The sequence below is a fragment of the Myotis davidii genome, unplaced genomic scaffold, assembly GCF_000327345.1.
Source record: "Myotis davidii unplaced genomic scaffold, ASM32734v1 scaffold923, whole genome shotgun sequence".
In the NCBI taxonomy this organism is placed as follows: Eukaryota; Metazoa; Chordata; class Mammalia; order Chiroptera; family Vespertilionidae; genus Myotis; species Myotis davidii.
In genome coordinates, this window is record NW_006293789.1 from 536529 (window position 1) to 563528 (window position 27000).

At 46.5% G+C, this 27000-nt stretch overlaps 1 protein-coding gene across 2 annotated transcripts in view; it reads right to left on the reverse strand.

Moving 5' to 3' along the window:
- The window catches only part of MGAT5 (mannosyl (alpha-1,6-)-glycoprotein beta-1,6-N-acetyl-glucosaminyltransferase), a 333468-nt gene that overhangs the window by 19075 nt on the left and 287393 nt on the right, over positions 1–27000 (reverse strand). For both annotated transcript variants that reach the window (XM_015566532.1, XM_006767746.2), the window contains 4 exons: positions 24996–25145; positions 15206–15352; positions 6475–6591; positions 1419–1493 (listed from right to left, as the gene is read on the reverse strand). In XM_015566532.1, the coding sequence (XP_015422018.1) occupies positions 1419–1493; positions 6475–6591; positions 15206–15352; positions 24996–25145 (489 nt within the window). The remainder of the gene's footprint in view (positions 1–1418; positions 1494–6474; positions 6592–15205; positions 15353–24995; positions 25146–27000) is intronic.

The following is a 27000-nucleotide window of genomic DNA, read 5'->3' on the forward strand; positions in this document are numbered from 1 at the left end:
TAATAATTCAAATGCTTAGCTCTCGTGGTGAAGTCTGATGGGTAATACTGTATAACGTATTATAATAATAAAACACTTATGTAAGAATACAATATTACACATGCTATAATGTATGAGCAATCAGCATATTAGTTTGCATTTATTGAGCACTGTGCCAGCCCTGGTCTAAGCACTTCCCATGTACTAGCTCACATTTAATGCCCACATCAGCCCTAGCCATTCTATTACTATTCTTATTTCAAAGGGGAGGAAACTAAGTAACACACCGAAGTCATAGGACCAGAAAGTGGTGGTGCTGGGATTGGGGCCCAGGTGGCTGGCTGCAGAGCGTGCCATCCCGTGCCCCCCCCCCCCCCCCAAAAAAAAATCAGAAGCCCAGACTGCCGCCCTGCAGCCTCCGCCCCCAGCTCTCCCTGTCCGGCAGCAGCACAGGCTTGTTCACAGCTCACCACGCCGTCAACCCAAACCGTTCCTCTGAAGCCTACACTGGGCCCGTGGTCTTGGCCTCTTACATCTCAATGTACCGTTTCCATCTGAGGCTGCACAATCCTCACCCCCTATTGTGTAAAGGCTTCTTGATCACCCCAAGGCCTCTGCTTTGCCCTTGAAGAGGAGCCCCTATTTCTGGACTCTGGTCAAGGAGTTCATACTCCGCTACCCACAGAGGCTCTCGGTCTGTCTATTTCTAGCTCCGTGTTGCTTTTGAAGCCTAAGGAATTAAAATGTTACAAATGAGAGCAGTGACAAGCTTGGCCTTTACTTCCATGAGCACGGGCCACAGCTTCCACACTCTGATAGAGTCATGGGACTTGCGAACCCTCCCCCACCCCACCCCCTGGTGTGCGAATACAGTTCTGCTTTTATCTGCTTTATATAACTTAGGTTTCATGTCAAGTTTCACTTGAAAAGGGGTCCTGTTTTAAAAGATGTTTGAAAACCATCTGGATGTTTGAGAAGTCCTAACGTATTTGGAATGACAGGACATTTATTAAAGGAATGCTTAGAAACCACAGGCTCCCATCCTGACCTTACTTAGGGCGAGGAATGACCACAGGCAAGACCAGGGAGCTGTCTCATTGTCCCCTCCCCACCAGGTCTTTGTGACGCCTCTCAGAGCGTGGGCAGATGCAGGTCTGATGGTCAAGCGGGTTTTCATCTTGACCATCCAGTTTCTTCCCTCAGTTCTCATTTGGCCTCCACTGTCTAAAGAACATTCTTCCCCCAATGACAGACTGACTCCCCGGGTGACCATGACAGAGCCTGCTTCAGAATCCCCCAAAACCATTATCCAGCCTCTGGAGTCTTTCAAATCAGGAAAAGGACCCCAGAAACATGGTGCACCCTTAACCGTTCATGAGAAGCCTCCTGGGTAACAGGAAGCAGGACACGGAGACATAGGGACTTCCGGAGAGCCTCACCTGCTTCTCAATGAAGGCGTTGATTCTCTGCAGCACCCCCTCACATGTGAACTCATACGGCATGTACGGCTCGATCTGTGGACACAGAATACGGTATCACAAAAGAGGGAGACACAGAACAGGCAACACCCAGTCCTCCTCGGACTCACACTCAGTGCCGATGCCTGTGTCAGCCTCTGAGGGGCTACAGCTATGAACTTGGAAGTCAAGAGTCCTGGGTTCACACACTCACTGCTCCTTACTAACTGTGGGACCCTGAGCCACTTACCTTACGTCTCTGAGCCTCAGGGTTTCATGTGTGAAACAGTGATGAGAAAAACCTATCTCTTCGAAGCTGTGGTGAAGACTATATAGGGGGAGAGGGGAGTAAGCATTAGTTCAGTGCCCAGCACTGAGTAGGCATTCAGCAAATGGTGGGGAAATTCCCTTCTAGAAGGTAAGCCCCTGGGGCAGCATCTGTTGCTGCTCTCAGTGCCAAGTAGTGTGGCACCTGTGTGGACTCAACATGCACTCAAACATCTGCTGAATGAATGCATGCCCACTGCTCTGAGAAAGGCCTGCGATGAGTGGTTTAAGGCCCCACCACAGTGACAAAAGCATTGTTCTACTTTTGTAGGTGAGACTGACATGTGGTGAAAAACCAGAGTGTACATAGTGCCACAAAGAGTTCATGTAGAGGGTCCTGGGAGGCTGGAAGGCCAAAGCCGACTTATACTCAGGCTGAGCTTTTAAGGTCAGCTAAGATTCCAGCAGGCCAAGGTGTGGAAGGTATCCTCAGCATAGTAAGTGATGTGAGATTAGACACTGAAGAAAACAGCAGGCGGGTAGAGCTCAGGATCATGGAGTCTGGAGACAAGGCTGGGAAGAGGTTCACGGGATTTCCACGAAAGCCTTGTGATCACTAGGCTAAGGAGCCAGGCTGTGAGGGTAGCCAGAGACACAGAGGGGCTTTGTGGGGTGGGGGAGGCAGTCTGATCAATCATGTGACACCTGTGGGAAGGGACACAATGAGTTTGGTCTCTGCTGCACAGAGAGACCAGGTCTCTGTGTGACAGCTTCAGAGAGCCCCACAGCACTGTCAACAATGGAACAGAGGGCACCTTCACCATTGCCTTCTTAAGTCTAAGTCTATACTTCCCTATCTTGAGTCTACTGGGTAGAGGAATTGGACAAGACATCTACGAGTTGAGGCCGGCTGAAAATGGGACAACTGACCCAGAAGACAGCCTTCTGTGAGCACGCAAAGCAGTTGGTCTCAAGGTATCTTCTTCCTTTTGTGTGTGTGCTGATTTACACACTACTTTTGAAATCTTCAACCATGATTGTTAATTTCATGACATATCTTCAAGCACACAACCAAATGGCGCATCACACAAGACAAGTTGTATCTCATCATCCCTACCCACATCCATCCAGACAGAACTGAAAGAGGCTCAGCGTAAGTATTATAACATCAGTGCATGATTATTCTACAAGAACAGACGTCATTCTGTGCCAAGATAATTCATTTCCAAAGAGTTCAAAACACTTTGAAAAACTGACTTCCCTTGTGTCTTCTCATCTCAAGCTTTTGCGCTTGCTATGTCCTTTCAAACCCAGATGTACGTAGCCCTTCATACCAAATATAAACCTTTCTTTTCTTATTTACTCAACCAATGGATGATTCCAGAAACATTCTATAAATGGAAGTTAATTAATTCAAAGGGCTCAATGCAATACAGAAAAATGGCTCTTCCTGTGTCCTCCTAGCAACCAAACTCAGATAAGCAAAGGGAGGCTGACTCATTCATTGCTCTGTGGTCCTATTCACTGTTTTAAAAGATTCATAGCCAAATAATTTTACTATAAAGGAAAAGCAAAAAACAAAAATGGTATCTGTAAGCCATCTCTGCCACCCTGAGTTGCACTAGCCACCTGCTGTGGATGGGAGCAGGGCTTCTTCGTGGGAAGCTCTCCAGAAACTTGGTTTCGGGGCTGAAAAACACAAGCCTCCCATGTAGAGGCTGCTAGGAAGGTTTGAGGTGTGTGTGTGTGTGAGAGAGAGAGAGAGGGAGAGAGAGAGAGAGAGAGAGAGAGATTCTGCATGACAGTCCTTTGGAAAACAAGTCAAGGCCTCTTTGAGGAGTGGAATGAAAGGGAATGCTGGTATCACATCCAGTCACGGACAAACTCAAGCAGGGCCATCGTGGAGAAGCGGGAGAAGGTCTTGGTCATGTTTGGTGGAAATAGGGCTGTTACTCATATGGCCACAGGAAGGGTGCCTGCTGGCCACACTGTGTGGTTCCTGCTGGCTTTGGGAACTTCCCATTATCTCCCCTCCTTCTCCTCCATTTTCTCTCTGGGCTTCAACCTGGATAATTTCTATTAAGAAGTCTTCAAGTTCACTGATATTTTCCTCTGCTGTGTACTGTCCAATGATAAGCCCACTGAAAGAGTTCTTCATTTCTGAACCTATGTTTTCAGTACCAGCATTTTCTCATTTGGCTTTTAAAAAGTTTCCAGCTCTCTCCTGAAATTCCCCCTCTCTTCACTTATGCTGTCCACCTTTTCACCAAGTCTTTTAATGTACTGATCTTAGCATTTTAAAGGGGATATATGATAATTCCAACTCCTGTGCTATCACTAGGTCTGATTTTATTCATGTTTCCTCTCTTAATGATGGGTCATGTTTTCTTGCTTTTTTATTGTTGTGTAATTTTAAATCTTGTAGTTATAGATGAGAAGGCTTGGCGCCAGATTTCTGATCCATTTCTAACAAGTGGAAGGGTTTCAAAGATAACAGTTTTGGTATTAATCTCATTCCTTACTTCATCTCTCTTTCCTACCTTATCTTTCCCTTTACTGTACTTCATTAAATGATTTTTGTTTTAAATCTTAACAAACTAGTCTAAAAAACCTAGGGGTCAATCCAGGTTTTACTACTTATTAATTGTGTGATCTTGAGTAAATTACTTAATTTCCTTAAATCTTAATCTTCTCAAATGAAGAAGGATTGAATGGGATGAAGCTCATAAAGGCATACAGAAAGACTCTACATGTGTAAAAAGAGGTTCTCTCTGTATCAGCTACTATTATAATTACTTGTTTTCCATTAAGTGGCCTACATAGGTTAGAATAAGATGAAAAAGGCTGATCAGGATTCTACAATGTGAAGCACTGAAGTTCCATGGAGTGAACAGGGCCAGCATCACGTAGGAGTGAGCAGATGGAATTCAGTGCCCACACCTAGTGCCTTATGTAGCAGACATTCATTCCCCTTTGACTTTTGTTTTACTAAAGGAAGACTCCATGATCCACGATTTTCTGCCTCTACATTAGCTTTTAAATTACTCCTCTTAAAGGAGATGGGCACTTAACTAAGTATGTGGGTTGTATGAAGTCCCCGAAAATATATGATGAAGTCCTACCTTCCAGTACCTGTGAATGTGATCTTTTTTTGGAAACAGGATCTTTGTAGATGTAATTGAGTTAAGATGATGTCATCCTGGATTTGGTGGGCCTTAATCCGTATGACTGATGTCCTTTTAAGAAGTAGAGAAGACACACACACACGAACTGCCATGTGATGACTAAGATAGAGGTTCAAGTGCAGCAGTGAAGTCAAGGAACACCTGAGTCACCAGAAGGTGGAAGACACAAGGAAGGGTCCTCTACTAGGGGCTCTGAAGGGACCATGGACATGCCAACATCTAGCCTCTAAAATCGTAAGGAAATACATTTCTGTGGTTTAAGCCACTGAGTTTGTGGTTATTTGTATGGCAGTCCCAGGAAATGAATTTACTAAGTTACCGGGAGACTCAAGAAAGAAGGAAGCCCTTCCATCCCCATGGGCATGCCTTTCTGCTGAGGCTTTTGATGTGCTGCACTTTCCAGAAATCTCTCTCCACTTGCACTCCTCAATTGTTTGCATGCTGTTATGGGCACAGAACATAATCTGCAAACATCTATTCCTCCCTCTCTCCATCCATCAGGTATGCTGGATTTTGAGGATATAAGAGTGAGACAGATATAGTCACTGCTTTCATGTTTCTTAGAGTCTAGTGTAAATCCAGACTATCAATGACAAAGATAAGGACAGTATGTAATACTAATATTGACTTAATAATACTAACCAATAGCATACCAGGTGGTAGACTCTGCACTTAAGCTCTTTATATTCACTAAATCTTCACAACTGTTCTCTAAAGTACATAATATTAGCCTATAACAAAGAGAGGAAACTGAGACTCGAAGGTTAAATAACTGCCTGAGGGGGTGCTGCTGTACGTGGTAGAGCTGGAACCTGCACCCCAGCTGTCTGATTACAGTCCTTCTCAGCCACGCCCATAAAGCTTCTCTTAAAAAATTACAATAGGAAAAAGTGCTCTGAAAGGATGAGTACAGGGGAAGGTACACCCAATAGAGTCCAAGACATTCCTGGGGGTGGGAGAGAGAGTAACTTAACCCTTTCCTACATGGTGGAAGCTTCCTACAGGCAGGCAGCCAGCCTCAACCATGTTCATGGAAGTGGGCATCCCCTAGAGTGGCTCAGAGGGCGCTGAGTGTGCAGAAGGGACTTAATAAATGTCTGCTGAATTGATCAAGAGAGTCCAGAGGTGTTAGTTACTTATACAAAATTCTAGAAAATGTTTAGGTAGAAAAGCCAAATAAATAGATGCTATATCAAAACATGTCCCAGTATTTCCTTAAATATTCCTTATCCTCACTGTTTTTGTAGAAGAGCAAGGTTATCTTTTCGGGTCTTTGTGAGAGCTACATAATTAGGTCACTAAGTAAGTCCTATAATTTGAGCTCCTATTTCTGTGTCTGGGATCCAGGAGTCCTGTCACAGGGTTTGTAGAACCACACACATGTGGACACCAGCTCTGTTTCCACTTCACAGAACACCCATGAGGTCCCCAGGCCACGTCCTACAGCTTGGCTATTTTCTGATTCCAGAGTTAAGCTGACACGGAAATGTTCTCATTGGTCAAAGGGCCTGTGATACTTCCCACACTTTTCAGTTCACATTACAAATGTGGGGGATTGGGGCGGGGAATGAAATAAAAGAAACAACCTTCTGACTTAGAATTGCTTTCACTGCATCCTCCACTTCCTTCTGATTGTCAAGGTCAACAGTCCAGACGTGGGGCCGGCCGATGAAAACTTCAGCATATGGATGCTGAGATGTCAGCTAAAAAAGAAAAGACAAAACCTCAGTCTCACACACTTTTAAAAAAAAACCTTCTGTGCTAGATGAGGTGTTAGGCTTTTTATGGTACCAAATTGCACTTGCACAAGTAACAAGATACTTGTTCTGCCCTTCCTTGGCCATCAGAACCTCCTAAGTAAACTATTAGTAGGTAACAATAAACCATTGAGCTAGTGGGATATTTCTTGGGCCCACCCAAAACATCTGGATGCGTAGGCAAGGCATTAACAGGTACAGATAAGGAAACTGAGTCAGCGTCATCCTAACAGGTTCATGTGGGATGTTTTAAAAGATAGATGCCCAGGGCTGTCCCGGACCCTTTGAGATGGGACCCCAGGACTTTGGAGGGGCTCCTGGAGGTTCTGGGATGGGTGGCATGTTGGCCATGGCCTTGCCAGAGGCGGTGAGGTCTGGGAGGCAGACCCGGCAATGGCTCCACATCTCGAATCCCACTCGGAAAGAAGAGCTGGCATGTCATAACCAGGAGGCATGGAGGAAGTCACAGTGACTTCAACCCCCAATATCGCACCAAGAAATAATGAAGGTTTACTACCTTCCATCATATCGCAGCCCTGAAATCACCCAGATCAATCCTGTCTGAGTTAAAAGACACTGCTTAGGATAGACAGGTAAGCACAGGAAAATTACAACAAGGCCTTAAAGTCATAGGAGATGAGTGATGGTGACAGACAGAACTAATGCTGCCAGAAAATCAGGGGATTTGGGATGGTATCAGGAGTAATCATTAGCACAATGAAGACTCTATTTTTATGAAGACAATATGGACTCAGAAAAGCAAGGTAAGGTTTGCTCCAAAGAGGGCTTTGTTTTGAGAAGAAAGGGTGTCCAGAGAAACCCAGTATGAACGCTGGTGATTCTCAGATCTTAAAGAGCCCATTCTTCGAGACAGGTAAACTCACCCCTCTAATGAGTTTTCAGCTTTATTCTTGTTTCCCTTTAAGGTTATGGTGTGAAGAGGCATTCTTGGCATTTGTGGGAGCATTTTCAGTTCTCACGAAGCCTGGGGGTGCCATCTGTACTGGGTAGGTGAGACCAGGATGCCAGGCACCTGGTGATGTGCACGACAGCTGTGCGCAGGGCAGAGCGTCCACTCCCTGCACAGCTCTCACCTGCCTAGTGGGCTCTCCTGTGGGTTCACAGCCCTGACTCTTTGGCACAGCTGTAATATACACCAAATTTGCTTGGCACACAACCGCCATGTAAATCAGGGATGCTTGTATGCTGTTTTATTTGGAACGCCACCAATAAGCCGTATTGTTTCAGAAAAAAAACGGCAGCACAAAGTCAACTTCACTCGGAGGATTTGAACCTCCAGTATGCCATTCCCTAATCAGTCTGCATTTGCAGCCACCCCGTTAATGCCAACTGTGTATGGATGTGGCTATATATATAGGAACTTTTTATTTAGCTCCTCTTTCACGTTAGTTATAAGCAAAGAGCTGATGAGATTTGGCTGCATGTTTTATTTCTCTTAAATACAAACTTATTCCTAGAGGGAGGAGTGAATGTCACGTGTCTTCTGTGTAGTTCTTGGGCACACATTAGTATTTCTTGACTACATGCACACTGAAATACGTATTACCTTACTGTAAATTATTTTGCTTTCATTTCTTCCTTATATTAGAGTTAGAGAATCCTTTTTAGAAATTGTATATGCAGGCAAAGCATATTATTTACATATTTCACTTCAGGAGGAGAAAAGTGGATGTTCTATTCATTGTGTAATAAAAGGAGGCACTGGGCCTGTTGGGGGCAAGGCCCCGTGCGTGGAGGCCACGCTGGCTCCCCCATATGCTCAGAGGATGGGATTGAACCGGCGCCTCTCATGGCTTGTGTCACCGTTCTTTGTATCCTACCACACAGATAGTGTGCACGAACGACTCAGGTGGCCAAGTCAGAGTCTCAACCCCAGGCCCGCCCTGGTGCCCGAGGTGCAGGCACACCAGACTTCACTCGCCTCCTCTGCGGAGTCGCGCCCCTCGCTAGCTTGCTCAGTTCTCCTCCCCGCCAACACCAACCCTCTTCTGCTCAGACTCCTGGTGAGGAATAGAACCCACGGAATGCCACAGGCTGGGAGCTACGGAAATAGCATTCGCTTCCCTCAGCACATACTGTAGGTTTAGTACATGTGGATGAAGCCAGGCACCGTGCTCATGGCTTGGCATGCATCAGTTCTCAGGTTTCCCGTGTATCCAGGAGGGCTGTGAGGCCTAAAGGCGGTAACAACTGCAGCTACAAAGTGGCTGAGCAAATTCAAATCTAGACCCTTCAACAACTTACTGGCTTTACACAGAAAGGAAAGTGATGATATTAAAAGATGCTATTGGGTTCTTAAGACAAAGACCAAACAAAATCCAAGGTAAACACCAGTCTCTCCATCGCTCTCTTAAAACTTGCCAACCTAAAAGAAATCCCCGACTGAGCGTCTATCTGTATTAGACCTTTTCTGACAACAAGCAAAATGTCACAGCGTGTTCACTTTGTGGCCCAGAACGAGCTACATCGCTGGTCCTTACAGTGGAAGCAGGGTGAGGTCAGGCTGCCACGTGTACACCAGTTAGCCACTCACACATCAGCAGTCTCTCCCTGCCCTTTGCAGGCCCCTGCTTATTTACAAGGCTGTTCTAAGTACTTGGAAAATACAAAATGCAGAGCCATTATAACCTTATGCATTTGCGTTTATTGAGGGTTACTTAATTTTAGGAGTAAGGCATTTTGTGATTCATTATTCCCCCTCTGAATGTTATGTTCCTTCTTGTTAATTTATTGAGAACCGTCTGATCTAAGTTACTTCCTTGTATATCAATCAGTAAATTTACTGGAGTACAGTTTGTAAAAGTAATGAAAATGTTATTAAATGTGAGACATTACTTCAGAGCGGCTATTAAATCTCCAAGGAGGACATAAGTTCCCTTTATGGGGAAAAAAACCCACCAAAAACCCCACAAAAAAATAAAGACCCCTCCCCCTGAAGCTAGAGAATTTCTAATGGTTTACAAAATGCCATAAAAATGATTGAGAATCTACTAATATGTTTCCTAATATAAAGATAAAAATCCAATTTATACTACATTTAAAGTATACTGAGAGCCGACCACATTATTTCCGGCATTATGGAACTTTTTCTCCTCAACGGTTTTAAAAATTGGTCCAATGCAAAAAATAAAGACAAAGTTTTTTTGTTCTCTAAAAACAGAAGAATCTAGACATTTTCTTCAAATGAAGGCAAAGAAGAGACATGCAATTTATGTGAATCAATTGTTCTTAACTTGAAACTAGCATTGGTACAAAAGATAGCAATGTAATTATACGCACTTCAGTTAAAAATTTTCTATAGGGGGAGGGGGAGGTAATTTCTAGGGATTTTTGCTCCTTAGAAATCTGTAGAATTATTGATACCTGTTTCCCAATTAAAAGCGTCTTTGTTTAGGGAAATTCTGTGGCTTTTGTGAGCTAAAGGGACAGAGTGGGGTGCCCCCTCCAGGCCATGAGGTCAAGTTCACTGGCTCCTCTCAAGACGGTGTAATAGTGCTGGCTCCCATCTGCTCTCTGGGCTGAGGAGGAGCTGGACAGAATATGGAAACTGCCCTTCTGCATAACGTAAAGTGACCTTGGGTTTCCTTCCAACGTGTTAGCATTCATGTCCCTGAGGCTTGAATCCCACTCTTCTTCTTCCCCTTTAAAGCACAGCTCCTCCCCACCCTCCTCAGTTAACCCAGCACACCCTCCACCTGGCACAGCTCCAAGGTAGCTTCCTGCCTTCACTGACTTAACTACACTAGTATATTTATACATTTCCATTGATTATGCAGCGACTGGTACCATGGACCCTGTAGGGCCCCATGCACACCTGCCAACTGACCTTCTGCATCCCGGGCCTCCCTGCGAGCCAGGACCAATGAAGTCACCTGTGTGAGGTCACCCGAGAGCCAGGACCAATGGAGTCACCTGTGTGAGGTCACCTGAGAGCCAGGACCAATGGAGTCACTGGTGTGAGGTCACCTGCTAAGCGACCGCTGAAAGATCCCACAGAGCCACTGTAACCAGTCTCATCTCTGAAGGGCCAGGAGGAACTAAATGACTGGGGGCAGCTACAAGGCCTGTCTCCTTTTAAGTAATGAAGAATGAAACCCTCCATGATCTCAACAAAAAGCAAATTACTAAATGGTGACACCTGATAGAAAATAATGAACATACTTTTCTCAATAACTTCATACTGCTAATCTGGTCTCTGGAATCCTATGTAATAAAAGCCTAATATGCTAAGTGTCTGGTCGACCAGTCAGTCATTCAACCAATAAAAGCATAAAATGCTAATGATATGCTAAGGCCTCTCAATCACTTGCTATGACATGCACTGACCACCAGAGGGCAGATGCTCCCACCAGTAGGTTAGCTTGCTGCTGGGGTCCAGCCCATTGGGACTGCGCGAGATGGTCAGACACGTCCTGGAGCCCTCCCGTGGTCCCTTCCCAGCTGGCCAACCTCCCGCGTTTCTCCCCAGCCCCAATCGTGCACTGGTGGGGTCCCTTGGCCTGGACTGAGACCTCTCGCAATCCGGGGCCTCTCGGGGGATGTTGGAGAGACAGTTTTGGCCCGATCCCACAGGGGGAGCACTGCTCAGCCAGAAGCCGGGCTTATGGCTGGCGAGCACAGCAGCGGTGGCGGGAGCTTTCCCACCTCCACAGCAGCGCTAAGGATGTCCAAGGGGGAGCGGGCCTAAGCCGCCAGTTGGACATCCCCCGAGGGCTCCTGGACTGCGAGAGGGCGCAGGCTGGGCTGAGGGGAACCCCCCCCCCCCCCCCGCCGCCGAGTGCATGAATTTTGTGCACTGGGCCTCTAGTATTACATAATTCACTGGGAAATAGTTAGACTGTATTTAATTGTCCTACATTTGTTTTTGTTTGTTTTCTTCAGGAAAATGTACTCACTTGTAACAAAGTGGCATCAAAATCTTTAGAATTATCACTAATGAAAAGGTACCAGTTGTCAACACAGTCTAAGATCAATCATTTCTCAAAGGCTTGTCTATAAAAACTGCAGTAAGGAAAGAGATGGGTTTCCTTGCTTTTGATACATTAAAAAGAAATCATGATGAGGGAAAAGAAAATCACCATTAGAGCACCACAGTAATAGTTGCTGCAGGCAAGATCCACTGATACATGGTAAAAATAAATGGGCAAGCCCTGGTGGGTGGCTCAGTTGGTTGGAGCATCGTCCAGTACACCAAAAGGTTGGGGGTTTGGTTCCCGATCAGAGCTCATACTGGGTTCAATTCCTGGTCAGGGTATATATGGGAGGCAACCTCTCAATGTTTCTCACATCAATGTTTCTCTCTCTCTCTCTCTCTCTCTCTCTCTCCCTTTCTTCCTCTAAAATCAATTAAAAAACATATCCTCAGGTGAGGATCATAAAAAATTTAGATAAATTTAAATAAATAGGAGAACCAGGATATTTGTGCAAGTTCAGAGTATTTCCCCAATTACAAGACAAACAGCAACTTTATAGTTACTACTACTTTATATAGTTACTCCCTTAACCAAGTGATCAAGGTTAACGTCACTTGGGATAAGATGCACCCCTTATCTGATACATTGGAAAGGGCACAATCACTTCTGTGGTATTACTGCAAATATGTGTAGCCCTCACACTAATCATGAGAATACATCAGCCAAATCCAAATTGAGGGACAGTGTACAAAAACCTGACTCGCACTCCTCCAAAATGACCAGGTCATGGATGGCAAAGAAAGGCTGAAGCACTGTCACAGATTGGAGGAGCTAAGGAGAAACGACAGTTAAAATGCAATGTGAGGTCCTGGACTGGATCCTGGAACATAGGAAGGATATTACTGGAAAATCTGGTGAAGTCCATATAAAGTTTGTGGTTTAGATAATACTACGGTCCCAAGGTTAATTTCTTAGTTTTGATCATTGTACAATGGTTTTGTAATGTGTTACCATTAGAAGAAACTGAATGAGGATATAACCCAAACTCTGCAATTTTTGTAACTTTTCATTAAAACTAAAATTATTTCAAAAAAAGAAAAGAGTAAATTCCAACAATTCCACTTGTAGGTCTACACCCCAAAGAAGTACAAGCAAGGACTCCAGCAAATACTTGTATGCCAGTATTCAGAGCAGTGTTGTTCACAACAGACAAAAAGTAAAAAACCCAAGAATGGGAAAATAAAGTGTGGTATATCCATACAATGGAACATTATTCAGTCTTAAAAGGACATGATTCCATCCTAGCCTGTTTGGCTCAGTGGTCAAAATGTTGGCCCATGAACTGAAGGCTGTGGGTTCAGTTCTGGTCAAGGGCAAGTACCTCGGTTGTAGGCTTGAACCCCGGCCCCAAACAGAGCGAGTGCAGGTGGCAACCAATCAATGTTTCTCTCCCCCTCCTTTCCACTCTCTAAAAATCAATGGAAAAAATATCCTTGGGTGAGGATTAACAACAACAAAACAACAACAAAAAAAGTGGTTCGGATATATGCTTCAACATGAATAAACCTGGAAAACATTATGCTAAGTGACATGTACCAGTCACAAAAGGACAAATACTATACAATTCTACTTACATTCAGTATCTAGAATATGTAAGTTTATAGAGGCAGAGGGAATAGAGTTTACCTGAGGCTGTGCAGAGGGGAGAATGGGAAGCTACTGCTTAATTGGCACAGAGGTTCTGTTCGGGACGGTAAGTTCTGGAAACAATGACTGGTGATAGTTGGACAACACTGTGCATGTACTTAATGCCAGGGAATTGTACACTTAAAAATCTTAAAATGGTCAGTTTTACATTATGAACATTCTATCACAAAAATGTTTTTAAAACTTACAAATAATTATACACCTGGGCAGAAATAGAACTTCTGAGATTTCCTTCATCTAAATTAAAACACAGGGGTCATTTCTTAGCTCTTATTTTCTACCCCAAATGCCAAAGGTTTAAAGAAGTCAGTCACATGCCAAAGCAGAGGCTCCTAAATCCAGATGTTCTCACTGCTGGGAGCATCTTTTCAACCCTTTCCAAAGACTGTGCGTTCCCACAGCACCTGGCACACAGGTGTGTGTGAGTGTTGCTGAGGAATGACCTCTCAAAAAGAAACCACTCCCCAGAACGAAGAACTCAAATGTATTATACTAGCAGAAGGAAAAAGCAAGGGTGCACGCGCGCACACACGCCCACAGGGAGACCTTGCCCCAGGTTATCCGGGCCACAGGTTCATCTTTTTGAGGATAATCTACAGATCTTGTTACTTTTCCTCTATCTCCTTTGGCCATTTCAGCAATGATTTCGAGGGGCACAGGAAAGAATTCTCAAAATAACCAACTCTGTGAATTGATAAGATCACTGATCAGTAAAGAATAACCATGGAAAATGCATTTTAAGTGGTATTGGGGGTTGGGAGAATCGACCCAGAAATGTTCAGAGTGGCAGCATTGTACACTGAATGCTTTAGCAGTGCTGTGATATGGTGCTATGTCAGGGGAGCGCTGCCCAGCAGGTTATCCTAGGCCTAGGAGAAGGCCCTAAAGGACAAGGGCACAGCAGTGATGCCAATACTCAGGCTTCCTCCTTGCCAGCAGCCCACATGGCCGCTTACGAACTACATCAGAATAACAGAAAATCAATCCCATGGTTTCTTGCATGCACCTGTTTAGAACCAGTTGCATAAACACCCAGCTTAGTCACTCACATACTCCACAAGACTTCTGCTTATTGCCCCTAATAAACTCTGACTGCCTCCAATGGTGATTCATCACCCACTGTGGATTTTCAGGATGATCTCTAAAGGCACTTCCAATACAGCAAGGGTGGGGAACCTTTTCTCAGCCAAGGGCCATTTGGAATTTTATAACATCATTCTCAGGCCATACAAAATTATCGACTTAAAAATTATCCTGCTATATTTGGTCAAACATTTAGTTAACTCACCCCTGATGCCTTGGCAGGGCCAGACCGAATGATTTTGCAGTCCTTACCTGGCTCGCAGATCAGCCGTTCCCCACCCCTGTGAATAAAGCTTCTGCGAACAGCTGGGGCAATGGCAGGACTGCTTCTCAGGGTGGCGCCTGCTGACGGTGGCCTAACACACCAGATACATCACTTTGGTTACCCAGATGCATCCTGTTTCTCAAGATTGATGGTTTTTCAAGGACCTGCAGCCCACTTTTTAGCCCTCACAACTCACCATGGAGAGTAGATCTGTCAAAATACCTGTTAACCAGCCGACTTCCTTATTTCATAACAAACCATTCAGAAAATCAGAGTTCAGCTCATTCAGCTGGAGATGTCTGAATTAAGATAGAGTTGGGGCGGAATGAAAAAAATCCCACTTTGTGGAGGGGCAGAAATGGATTCAAATCCTGGCTGTAGCACCACCTAGCTATGAGATGCCACCATGTGCTTCATCTCTGAGCCCCTCACTCCGTCCTTCCACCCAACCATGTTCAATGAAGTTGGTAGCACCTACCATCCAAGGCTGTGAGCTTACATGGGCTCTTAGTACTGAACACATAGCTATTATCAAGTTATTGACAGTAGAAGGATTTTAAGAGATGCTTACCTCTCTCAAAGTTGGCTTGCCAATGAAAAAGTCTGTGTTTTTGCTGCTTTTGGGTGGGTTGAACTTGGGATTCAGAAAAGCACATCCATTTGCGATGGCCTCCAGGGGAGCTGGGCCCTCATAGGGGAACCCAAGGCCCACAAACAACTGTAAGACAGAAAAGCACACTGCATGTAAACACAGCAGTCAGAACTGGCATCCCTGCCCCTCAGGGGTTATTCTGTGCTCCCGTTCTGTGTGGGAGGCCCAGAAAGCCTGTAAGACTCCTAGGCCTTGGGAGACGGGGCGAAGGGAGGTCAGCTGACAGCAGTACCAGGCACCTTCCGGGCTCCTGAGCTGTGTGGGTCCTCATATTTTCCTTTGCTAAAAAAGTAAGGAAGCGTTGGGACAGGCAGTAGAGGGGGTAGGAAAGTGGAGGCATTAAAAGAATAAAAACAAACAAACAAAAACAAGACCCAACAATCATCGTTCTGTAACTCACCAGGAGGCATGATTGGAAAAACACTTGCTTGATTAAACAGAAGGTTTCTTCACTGAGCCCAAGGAACAACAGGCCCTTTCAGGGCCGCTGGGCAGGGGGACAGCAAGGTCACTTGGTAGTTTGATTACAGTTCAAATGGAGCTGCTCTAAAATGATGGCAAGTCAGTAAGCACAGGTTTTCATAATGGGGTTTTCACGTCGGGACACCAACATCTTGGTTTTTATTTTCTCACGTGGAGAGGGTGCCAAGCTGCAAACTGGGCAAGGCTGCTTCCACAGCCAGCAAGCACACTGTGTGCTCCCCGCAGCAGACCATAGATGGCAGCAGAAACACACCTTCTGGGTCCACCAGCAACCTCAGCTGAGAGCAGGGTGACAAAGGGGACCTGCAGGTCCGGGGCACTGACTACCAGGTGCAGAAATGAAACATCGCACAGAAACGCCTCCTGCGCTTCATTGCCATAGGCTATGTCCCAGGGCCGCAGAGCTGCAGTGACTGCCAGGCGGGTCCACGTCTGGGCCTGGCGACCTGGGTGCTCTCCCTACCCATATCAGGAGCCAGGTCTGTAGTCACTGTCTCCAGAGGCACAGCAAGGGACAAAAGACAATGGGGCCCCAGGGCATCGTCTCCTTCTGCCATCACACTGAGGACACCTATGCTGCCAGGACGGAGAGGGAAGGGAGGATGCTGCAGAGCTGACAGGGCAGGAGGCTGGCTTCTCCTTTCCCAGGCATCCTTCCATGGCAGCTGCTTTAACTGAACGGTTATTTAGAACGGTTCTGCCTAGAGAGCCCTGAGCTCAGGCTGCCGGGCTCCCTGGGCGACGCTGGAAGACACAGAATGTATGTGGTGGGCACGCGACTCCAGGGCTGAACACTGAGCATGGCCCACACTCCCCACACTGGAGAGTCATGTAGCCCCACAGGGATTTTTCCGTGGCTAGAAACTAAAATCTCTGCTTCTCAGGAAAGATCTCCCATCCTATAATTATTATGTTCTTTTGCCCCGAACAGTGCACACTTAACCGTTTCGCTGTTTGGAGGAATAACCTCTCATTTCCTGCAAACCTTGAGAGGACTGCCTACACTGTCAGAAACATCCATGAAGGTAGTGGGGCTGGGGTTGTTAAAGAGAAAGGTTTTGAGAAGCCAGTAGAGCTCCCCTGCTGGCTGGGTCCTATCTCTCAGGCAGAACCACTGGAGCCTTGGGAGTGGGGAGGGAACATGGACACAGGAGCCTGCTAGCTGCAGGATATCAGGTGCACCTCCATGCCACTAGAGGCCCCTTTTCTGGATCTTATCCTTATTCTGTCACTAGCGGGAGTGAGATTTATCAGAGAGGATTTCTGTGTATAGGGTGTGGCCGGAGCATGTGCCTCGGAAAGAGGCATGCCTAATAGCAGCAGGAGAAATGGAAGAAAATGGGCAAGTTGTACTGTAGGGCTAAGACACCTCAACTCCGTTAAATATGAAGAACCCAGGGTTACCATCATTGAGGCTTTGATTTCTGTGGCCTGCCCTCCCCGTCTGATTTGGGGGAAGAGGGACCAGCTGGCCAGGGGGAAGACAACCTCTACCCAGCAGAGAGCTCCAGATGCCATGGAGAAGAAAGGTGCTGGAAGATGAAGTTCCATGCAGGTGGGTTTACTCTGAGCCCTGGAACTCGGCGTTTCCTGACCCTGAGACTCAGTCCTGCCAGAGAGGGCCGACACCTTCATCAACTCCAAACTGCAAACAACTTAGGAGGAAATGTGGGAAGCATAATACTTGTCTATTTAAATAGAAAATCCTGGAAAAATTTAATTAGCTCCTTCAGACCAACCAATCTGAACCCATTAATTAAAAGGATTTGAGGCTCTTGCTTAATGGGCTTGAGTGTGACCCAGGTTTAATTATATGTGAATGACAATTTGCACCATCCCTTCCGCCCTGCTGGCACTGGAATACCACAGTGCACACGAAGCAAACACTCTGGGTTAACTCTCTAAAGCCGCACCATTTTAGGATGAAGCTTAAGCAAATGCCACACAGTTTCTTGGCAATGTTTTCTCATGGCACTAGTTAGAAATGCAGGAAACGCATTATTTGGAAATGCAAAACAAGTTTTTGTTCTGTCAATAAGCAATGTTTTCCTTGCTTCCTGTGCACTCATTTCCTGTGACGTTGTGATGGACAGGCGTATTAACGTCAAATAGCATACTTCAGGTCTGAATGACGACAGGGTAGGGCAGGGAGTTCATCATCACGTGGGTGTTCTGTAAACTCCTGAGGGTGTACGGCAGTGGTTTTCAACCTTCTGGCCCTTTAAATACAGTTCCTCATGTTGTGACCCAACCATAAAATTATTTTCGTTGCTACTTCATAACTGTAAATGTTGCTACTGTTATGAATCGTAATGTAAATATCTGATATGCAGGATGGTCTTAGGCGACCCCTGTGAAAGGGTTGTTCGACCGCCAAAGGGGTCTCGACCCACAGATTGAGAACCGCTGTGTACAGCTTTGTCACACATACACTGGTACCTTAACCACGCTGAATTACCTTCACCTGGACCTGCCTCTTTCGCACGGGGGCAGGAGACACACTATAAGAAGGCACTCAAGTGCAGAGGCTTCAAGGTTCAGGAGGAAACTGGGTATTTTATGTGCCCTTCATCTGGCCGACAGAAGCCCGGAATCTAAGGAGGATATTCCAGATGACAGAACAGCTCCAGGGCTGCAACTCTGGCTCCATCAGTGAGCATTTCCGAACAGAGGGATTACATGCTCTAAAGTTAAACTTCCCAACTAATATTAAGCAAGAGGAACAGATGATGCGCCATATGTCTTATTCATGGCACAAGACTAGGGCACTCCTGTGCATTCACAGAGTTTCAGGGAAGCCACTCAGATGCTCGCTCTGTGTGAAAGGAGACACGGAACTGTTCCCACCTCCTCAGGGGAGTCCTTCACAAAGAATCCCTCCATCCTGGACCACGGTCGTTTCCCAGAAAGACCCCATGGGCCTGGTCAGCTTCCAGTCACTTTTGACGAGGAATATCCAAGGTGATACAAAATAAGAAACATACAATCAACATACACTTTTCAGATTAGTTTTAATTCGGCAAGTTGGTAGGTGGCTCAGGAGGAATGTGTACAGGGTGAATTAATGGGTTCAGATTGGTTGGTCTGAGCAGTGAATGATCCTCAGCTTATCCATTAAATTAATTACTGGCACAAAGTGATCAGGACAATGCGGTGGTTAGCAGCACAGGCTCTGGGACCCGGGAGACCAGGGTTCACGTCTTAACTCCATCATATCCCAGGTTCTGTAACTGTAGGAAATGGTTACATGCCTCTTCTCATGGATTCTAAAGGCCCATCTTCATCATCGATTCTCTCTAGCTAGGGGTCGTTGGTCAAGGTAACACCAGCTCTCTAAACCTGTCTTTGCATGTGATAAGTGGGAAAAATAGAACTATATTTCATGGGGCTTCTGTGAGGATTAAATGAGATATTTCAAGGGAAGGATATATTCTAAAGCCTGGCACTTAGTAAGTGCTTACTAAACAGTAGTCCAAGTTCAAATCCAGGTTCAACTTCATGCAGCGGCATATCCACGACCTTTTACTGCTTAGCTGGAGTTAAGGTGTGTAGGAGTTTTGGTTGGGGGTTTTATAAAATATTCAGCACCTGCATGTGTATTGAGTCCAGGTGTTTCATAAAGCACCTGGACTAAAAAAAGGGGAGGGACATCCATAGAAAGAGAGAGGACATGGTTTACAGTGACTGCTCCATGGAAAGGCCAGTCCCGTGAGTCACATGCTATCGCTAAGCCTTGTGTATTCTTCATATAATGATGGGGAATCAAGATATTTTTGGTATCCCTTTTATAACTTTAAAACGAATTCATACAATGGCTAGGTATCGAGGCAATTTCAAGTAGCCTGCGGGGGTCCCTTCTTTGGCCATGTGTCTTCCCTTTGGCACCCAATGCCGCGGAGAGACAATAGCAGCCAAATTCTCACCCATATGGGTTTGGCTACACCCTCTTATGGCTACTCCAAGCCCCTGACAGACACTACCGGAAAATTCTCTTTGGAGGGGCCAGGAGACAAAGACAAGCATGGTTTAGGGCCCATAGACCTGCTAAACCCAAGACTACTTCCTGGAGACCAGCTTACTGAGTCGACTCCCAAAGTCTGCCGAGTTACCTAAGTGGCCTTTCAGAAACAAAGCGAAACACAAGCATCAGAACTCAAACTCCCTGCGCTCAGGCATCTGGAAGGTTCAGTACAGAATCAAATGGAATCGGTTTGCATCGTAGATGGAGATGGTGGAGTAAGAGGCTATCTGGATTAATTTAAAACTGAGATGCTGACCATCTCCACCTTGCCAGCATGACAGGTTTCCCCGCAAAAGGCAGCTCAGGTATCACTCCTCGGAGGAACAGCCCCTGACCAGCCCGCCTCACCCGAATCCCAGACCAGACGGACCCCTCAGCTCCCGAAAGCGAGGCGCCCAACAGCCGTGTCGCCAGCACATGAGGATGGGCTCCAGTGGTACCCAGATCAGAGGACTCTTGAGACAAAGAGATGAGTCCCGGAACAGCTTAGCACAGGTAAGGGTTAGAGAAAATGGCTGCTATTGTAGTAAAACCCTGCCGTCGTGGGCACTGTGATGACATGAATATGCTGAGTGCGTGAAAGCGACTGAGATGGACTCTGTCCTCTACAGCAGCCTCACCCCGTGTTTCATCGGCTTCACCAGTCACAGGGCAACACTTTACAAAACTGATTGGCTGACCCTGCTCACAGCGCCACAGGAAGGTTTATTGTGGTATCACTATTTTATATTATTTCTACTCCTACCTGTGTACTTTTTCACCTTTTATAGTTCCCTGTGTGTCTCCTCCCCAACACCTGTATATTTGTTGTGGGCAAAATGGCCTTAGTCATCTCTGTGTCAAAAGTGCCTAAAGTAATTCCTGGAACATATCCAGTTCTTAGTATTCATTTGGCAGAGAAATGAGCAAAGGAATACATACTAACAGGTTAGCTTTTTCCAGCAATCAAGTGTGTCTGCGAGGAGATGCTGGATGACTCATGTGTATTTGGATGTGGGGATATGCTTTTGTTCTGGAAGTCAGAGAGGTCACTGAATCATATCTCTACACACTCTTCATTCTACACACATATGTGGGAGGGGAGAAAGAGAGGAATATATGTGTGCAACTTTTTTCCATCGAGTTGGAACAAGAATAGCTTAGGTGCTGGTCACTAAGATGAAAACTGCTTGCTTTAGGGCGAGTGTGTCCGCATCTGAAATAGAACTGGAGGGCGGATGGCTCCGTTAGTAAGTAAGCTTGGGGGAGCTCTCCCAGGGCCACGAGGGGCAGGTCAGGGCATCAGAAGGAAAGTGCCCCTTGCTGGGGAGATCCTGGAGACCCAGGTGAGTGGTTCATGAGAAAAGCAAGAAGTCACTCCCAGAGGGCATGACCACAAGATCCCAGATGGCAAACAGATTTCATGTTGACTTCTTCCTTCATTCTTAATGTTCTGAAGGCCCTCTACAAGCCAGGCCCTATTCTAGGCATGAGAACTACCTGCAAACAGAACAAGCAAAGCCCTCTGCCACATGAGCCACAGGGGTTGGGTTCCTCAGCGGTGGCTGTCTCAGCCCGGGGTTTCTGAGAAAGGCATATGAAGACGCGTTCCAATGGTACCAGCTCAGAGGACTCCAGCTCGAGGGGAGAGCCATGGTTGATTGGTGGCCAGGGGGCGTGTCAGACAGGAGGATGGGATGGGAGAGGGACAGCATCTTCCAACCTTGCCCAAGCTTCTAGGTGAGCCCCGCAGGTAAGCTGTCAGGTGACATGGTGAGGACACGGAAACTGTGGCCCACCGGGGTTAGAGGGGAATGAGCAGAGATTTGGAGGGAGAGGAGGTGCAGCAACAGCGTGAGTAGCAGTGGCTTCTACCTGGTTTCCCATAGCCAGAATTTGTTCTCAAATTTTTGCTGTAGAAACAGAGGTACTTGAGCTTGGATGGACCTGGAGAATATTATGCTAAGTGAAATAAGCCAGGCAGAGAACAATAGATACCACATGATCTCACTTACATGTGGAATCTAATGAACAAAATAAACTGACAAACAAAAACAGAGGAACGTACAGATGGAACAAACTGACAGAAGTCAGAGGGGAGAAGGTGGGGTGGATAGAATGAAAGGAGGCAAAGGGATTAGCCAAAGAACATATAAGCATAACCCACAGACACAGACAACCGTGTGGTTAGGGTCAGAGGGAGGGAAGGGTGGGTTCTGGGTGGAGGTGGGCAAAGGGGGGGGGAGACATCTGTAATAATGTCAATAAAAATAAAATATAATTTAAAACAAAGAAAAAAAGAAAAGAAAGGGAGATACGTGTTCTGGCTCCCTCTAAATGCTCCTCCATCCAGTGTAGGACGAGAAACACCCATTCTGCAAGGAGCTTCCATGGGGAGACCAGGGGGAGTGGGCACGAAGAGGTTAAAATTAGGAAGGAAAGGAAGAAATCACATGAAAAGAGATGGGGACTTAAACCAAAGTGAAAATGTGTGGATTTTCTGGCTTAACCTGCACTCCTGGAGTCCGCAGGACCCATGACTTGTCTGCTCCTCTGATAAACAATGACTCCCTCCAAATGTATATGCCTATGAGAAGTCCAGGACTTCCCAGCTCTCTCAGCCTGATGTCGGTGCTACTGAATTCCTCCCGTCTTTGCGGGCGCCCTGCAGCTGGCGCCTGCTAATGACACCTGGCCCTAATGGCAGGCCAGGACCAAATTCCGCTGAGCAGACAGTTTCCTGAGCTTGGTGCAGATTCGAAGATGGCTCATAAAGAAAAAGAATGAGTCAGAAGCTGGTTAGGCATCAATCATTTCGGTCTGTCTCTAAACTTCGAGGAGCGCCAGGCTCGCTCCTCTCTCCTGCAAAGGAACCTAACAGCCACTCATCCCGCATGCTTTTGTCCTCTGCATCTCCAGTCTCGCTTCCATGCGGGTTGTAATAAATTGCCTTTAAATTGCTCAGAGACACACAGAAAGGAGTACGAGGCAGAGAGGGTTATATATGCAAAGCCTGACTGATCTTCAGTGTCATTATTTCAGAGCTCAAGGTTCATTCATTTCAGTGCCTGCTGCCGTGTTCTGGAGTAAGGGGTTGGGGCGGGGGGTCTTGGCAGTACACTGCCTCATTTCCATCATATTTGCCACTGTTTTAGCCATAATTCTACTCGAAATACTTTAGTATATTCTAGATAGCTGAACAGGCAGTACAAAATGGGACCAGTGACATCCTCTCAGGGAACAATTTTTCAAGGATAAATATACACCCTCACACTCCACATTGAAGCTGCAACCCTTTGTTGGCAGGCAATCGCTGGTGGCCCGGGACTTCCAGACCTCAGCCCTTCCCTTCCCTGCACAGAGGGGGCCTCCGCCCCAGCTTGTTTCTCATTTCCGAACAGGTAAATGGAGGGTAGGTAACAAGAGCTCCTTTGAAATTTGCAGGGCAGAGTAAGACATTCACGAGGCTGGATTAGGGACATGTATGAGACGCCAACGCCACACTGCTGAAAACCAGTGCTGCCAAAGGTCATTTGAAAGGAGCCTGAGCTCTTCCCATGATCTACGAAGGGAAAAGTAAAATGAGGCAAATGGCAAAACAGCATTGCCAACAAAGGACCCACATATTCTAATGATTCTAAGACACCGCCCGGGACAGAAGGTGAATGGGAAGCACACAGTGTGAGCTGGGGACACAGTGCCTTCCTGGCTGCTGGGCTGCGGACTAAGGTGACCTTATAAGGAAAGAAAGTCCCCATTAAGACAACCACACCTTCAGCCAAGGACATAAATGACCTAACAAGCTAGTTTAGTCATGCACGGCATTGCACAATGGCTTGGAGGTAGAGATGGTCAGATGCATTTACATATGCAGAAACAGGCAGTTCTCTGTCTGGAGAGCATCCATTAAATGTGTGAGTGCTTATTCCTGAGGATGGTGTGTCAAAGGCCAGCAGAGCTTTAATTTACAATAAAAAAGTCACCCTTTACAGCCACCTTCCAGAGACCTCAGGGACTGTGGGCAAGCCCAGCTCTCTGGACTGCTTCCTCCTGTTGAGAATAAAGTTAACAATAGTACCTGCCCTGCCTACCTCTGGGGGCAGTTGTGAGGATTACACAGGACAGCACATGTGAAAATACTTTCCAAAATGAAAGTATCCCACAGTGAGTATAAAACCCTATTAGGCCACAGAGGTTCATCCACTCAGCCTCCCTCCCCTACCTTGAAGATGAAAACATATTCCGTCAGGGTCAGAGCCAAAAAATTCACTATGAGAATGAGCCGCTCCTCCTTTAGGAAACACTGAGCAAGGGTCTGCTTGTTTCCCTCACCCTGTACCCCTTGCACAGTGCCTGGCCCACAGAACTGCTCAGTCAGTATCTGTAATATTCACACAAAAAAGCTTAACAATAAACGTGAGAGCTTACCTAATACACTACCAACCCTTCGAAACCAAACTCTGGTCTATTTGTAAGTCCCTTGATTTCATTTGGTACCTCAGACACTGCGAGAGACCTCCCACATTGTTAAAACAATATATTCATCATCCATCCAGGGCTCCCGGCTCCCTGCACCATGTGGTGTGAACCCTGTCTCTGTCCCTGACAACCAGCCACTTTGCCCCTTATCAGAGTTCATCTTCTACTACTTCCCAACACTGGTTAGACTAGCCGGGTTGGATTCCACTCTCACCTGAATGTGTTATCTCCACTCCAGCACCTGGCTCTCACTGCTGTCTGTTCCCAGGCCAGGAGCACCCACACCCCTCTGTTTCTCATCTCTTACATCTCTCAGGACGCCTTCCCCACTCCTTGAGCCTGAAGGGGTATTTCCCTTGTCTGAACTCCTTCAGCATGCAACCCAAGTGAGGACATGAGAGCAAAAGCTGGCTGGGGGACCAATTCCGTGAACAGTGGTGTTGGGAAGGTGGGGCAGTTAAGCAGCCAGGCTTGTTGGGAAGGCCACTGCCCCATCTAAAAGTCTGGCCCCTGACCCTGGCCCCTCACGGGATACCTGGTCCAGAGCAGGTCCTCAGTGAGCAAGTTTTACACTGTGGCAACCTCCTTTCACAATTCGCTGACTTTTCACTGCCCAGAAATAACCTAAAGAACTACTGTAGTTTTGAAAAGAAAGCATGAGAGAGATTCCGATCCTATTTTCGACGCCAGCAGAAACAAATCTGAAAACATCGCTGATGTATTTTTACCAAACCACCAAAAACTCACCTTGGTTTCTCGGAGAAGAAATTGCAGGTCCCGCCCACTGAGGATACCATGGTTTTTCACATAACTGGGAATATTCTTCGTGCTGGAGCCATAAACGGTAGCATGCACTTCCATGTATGTGTGAATAATGTCCAGGTAGATCTTCTTATTCTGTAGAGGGGACACAAGAGAAAGGCATTCCTCATGTCTTTCCATCCTTAAAGCACCTGCCTCAAAGCTGGGGCCACAGGCATGGGAGTTCCTAACACAAACGCTGCAGAAACATTGCAGTCCAACTTCTAAAATTTCTTTCAAAAGTAATCTGACTGGATTTTGAGGGTAAAAATGGTCATATGACAAACTGTACAATTTTGCAAGAAGAAAGTATTATATAGCGACCTATTATTGAATACCAATGCTAGCTCAAGGCCAAAAGTTTGGGGGTATCATCCTTGCTTGGTAAATTACCAAGAGACCCAACACTTTGCTTCTGGCGGGTCTGCCTATGGGCGAGGAGATTGGGGAAGGCAAGGTTGGACTTGAATATTTATTTATCCGGAGACACTAAGCTGTCCCCGAGGAGCACAAACAATCCCCAGCTCCTGCCAATATCTCTAGTGATGATTAACTCATCTTGTCGGAACAGGATCCCACCTAATTTGCATCATGAGGAGAGAGCTTCCCAGAATCCATGGTGATTGACTTGGCAGCTGGAGAGAGAAGACTATCCAGGTAGGCAAAAGTGAAATACAGACTAAATGTAAACCCTGATGAGCCCTAAACATCTGAGAGTAGTTTTACTTTTATTAGCAGCAAAACAAAACCTCTTTCCTGGACTGAATTTTGAGGCGCGTTGTCAGAATCAAAACCACCTGCAAAGCAGAAGCAAGCACACTTCCCTCCTCCGCGAGTTTCTGTGGGACTAAGTTGCATAAGCTGGTTTTGTGGGCTGCTTTTTTTTTTGTAATTTGAAAGATTCGGCTCTGTAATGCTTTCCAGTTGTATGAGAGTGGGACACGGTTTCCGTGTCTGAGCCTGTCCTCAGACACTCCAGGAAAATGCAGTCATTGCCAGTTTTGTGACTTAGGGTGGCAGGGAACATAGGTGTGTGAATCGGAGCGCAGCATGCAGAGCGCAGAGGACGGGCGAACACTTCTCCGCGGGCCCCGGAGGTTGGGTCCTCATTCCAAGGACATGGGGAGCACCCAGGAGCGGGGTGCAGGGTCTGCCCTCTGCCATTCACTGTCCTGGTGACAATTATTACAAAGGACTCTCAACTTTGGGGGTACATGTTTCAAATCACTATTAAAGTCTTCATGACCGAAAAGCACAGGTCATGTTCTCCAGGCGGACTGTTCGGAGTCAGCCAAGCCCATCTCTGCACCCTCACGTGTGAATACAACGAACACTTTGACTGAAAGCTTAATTTCATGTGCGTTTGGTGTGGCTGGGAGATGGTAAATCCATTACTTCAGAGATGTATGTCCTTGAATTAGTGCAGAAGTGACAGCAAAAAGTTTATAAATAGTGACTTCCCATCCAGAGCTTGAGCCAAATTTAGGGTCACCACTCTGGTGTAACGTAAGTTCATTGGAGGGGTCCTCTGACATAGTTCTTGGGCTAGTGGTACCCTCACAAACCCCTTCTGAGGGACTCCATCTCCACCCTCACCCCTGCCACTGCTGACTGGCCCAGGGAGGGGGGGGGCCCCATTCCTCGCTGGCCAGCAGCCGGGACAGTGTGTCCAGCTCAGGAAGAGGAGCTGAGCCAACGGCTCTCTCTCGGGAGTGAATCCTGTTCACAGAGAGATTACCGCCAGATGGCCCTGGGCTTTCGAGCAAGAAGGTTATTTGGTGTTGGAGTCGGGGCAACTATAGACCAGAGGTTAAGTTCAGATACAGTTATAGGCCAGCTGCCAGTTTTGGGGGGAAGAGCTGAGAGAACAGAGGAAAGAGAGAGAAAGACAGTGACCGAGACTTAGATATCACCCAGCAACAGTGATAAAGAGAGGCAGGGGCGGGCTGGG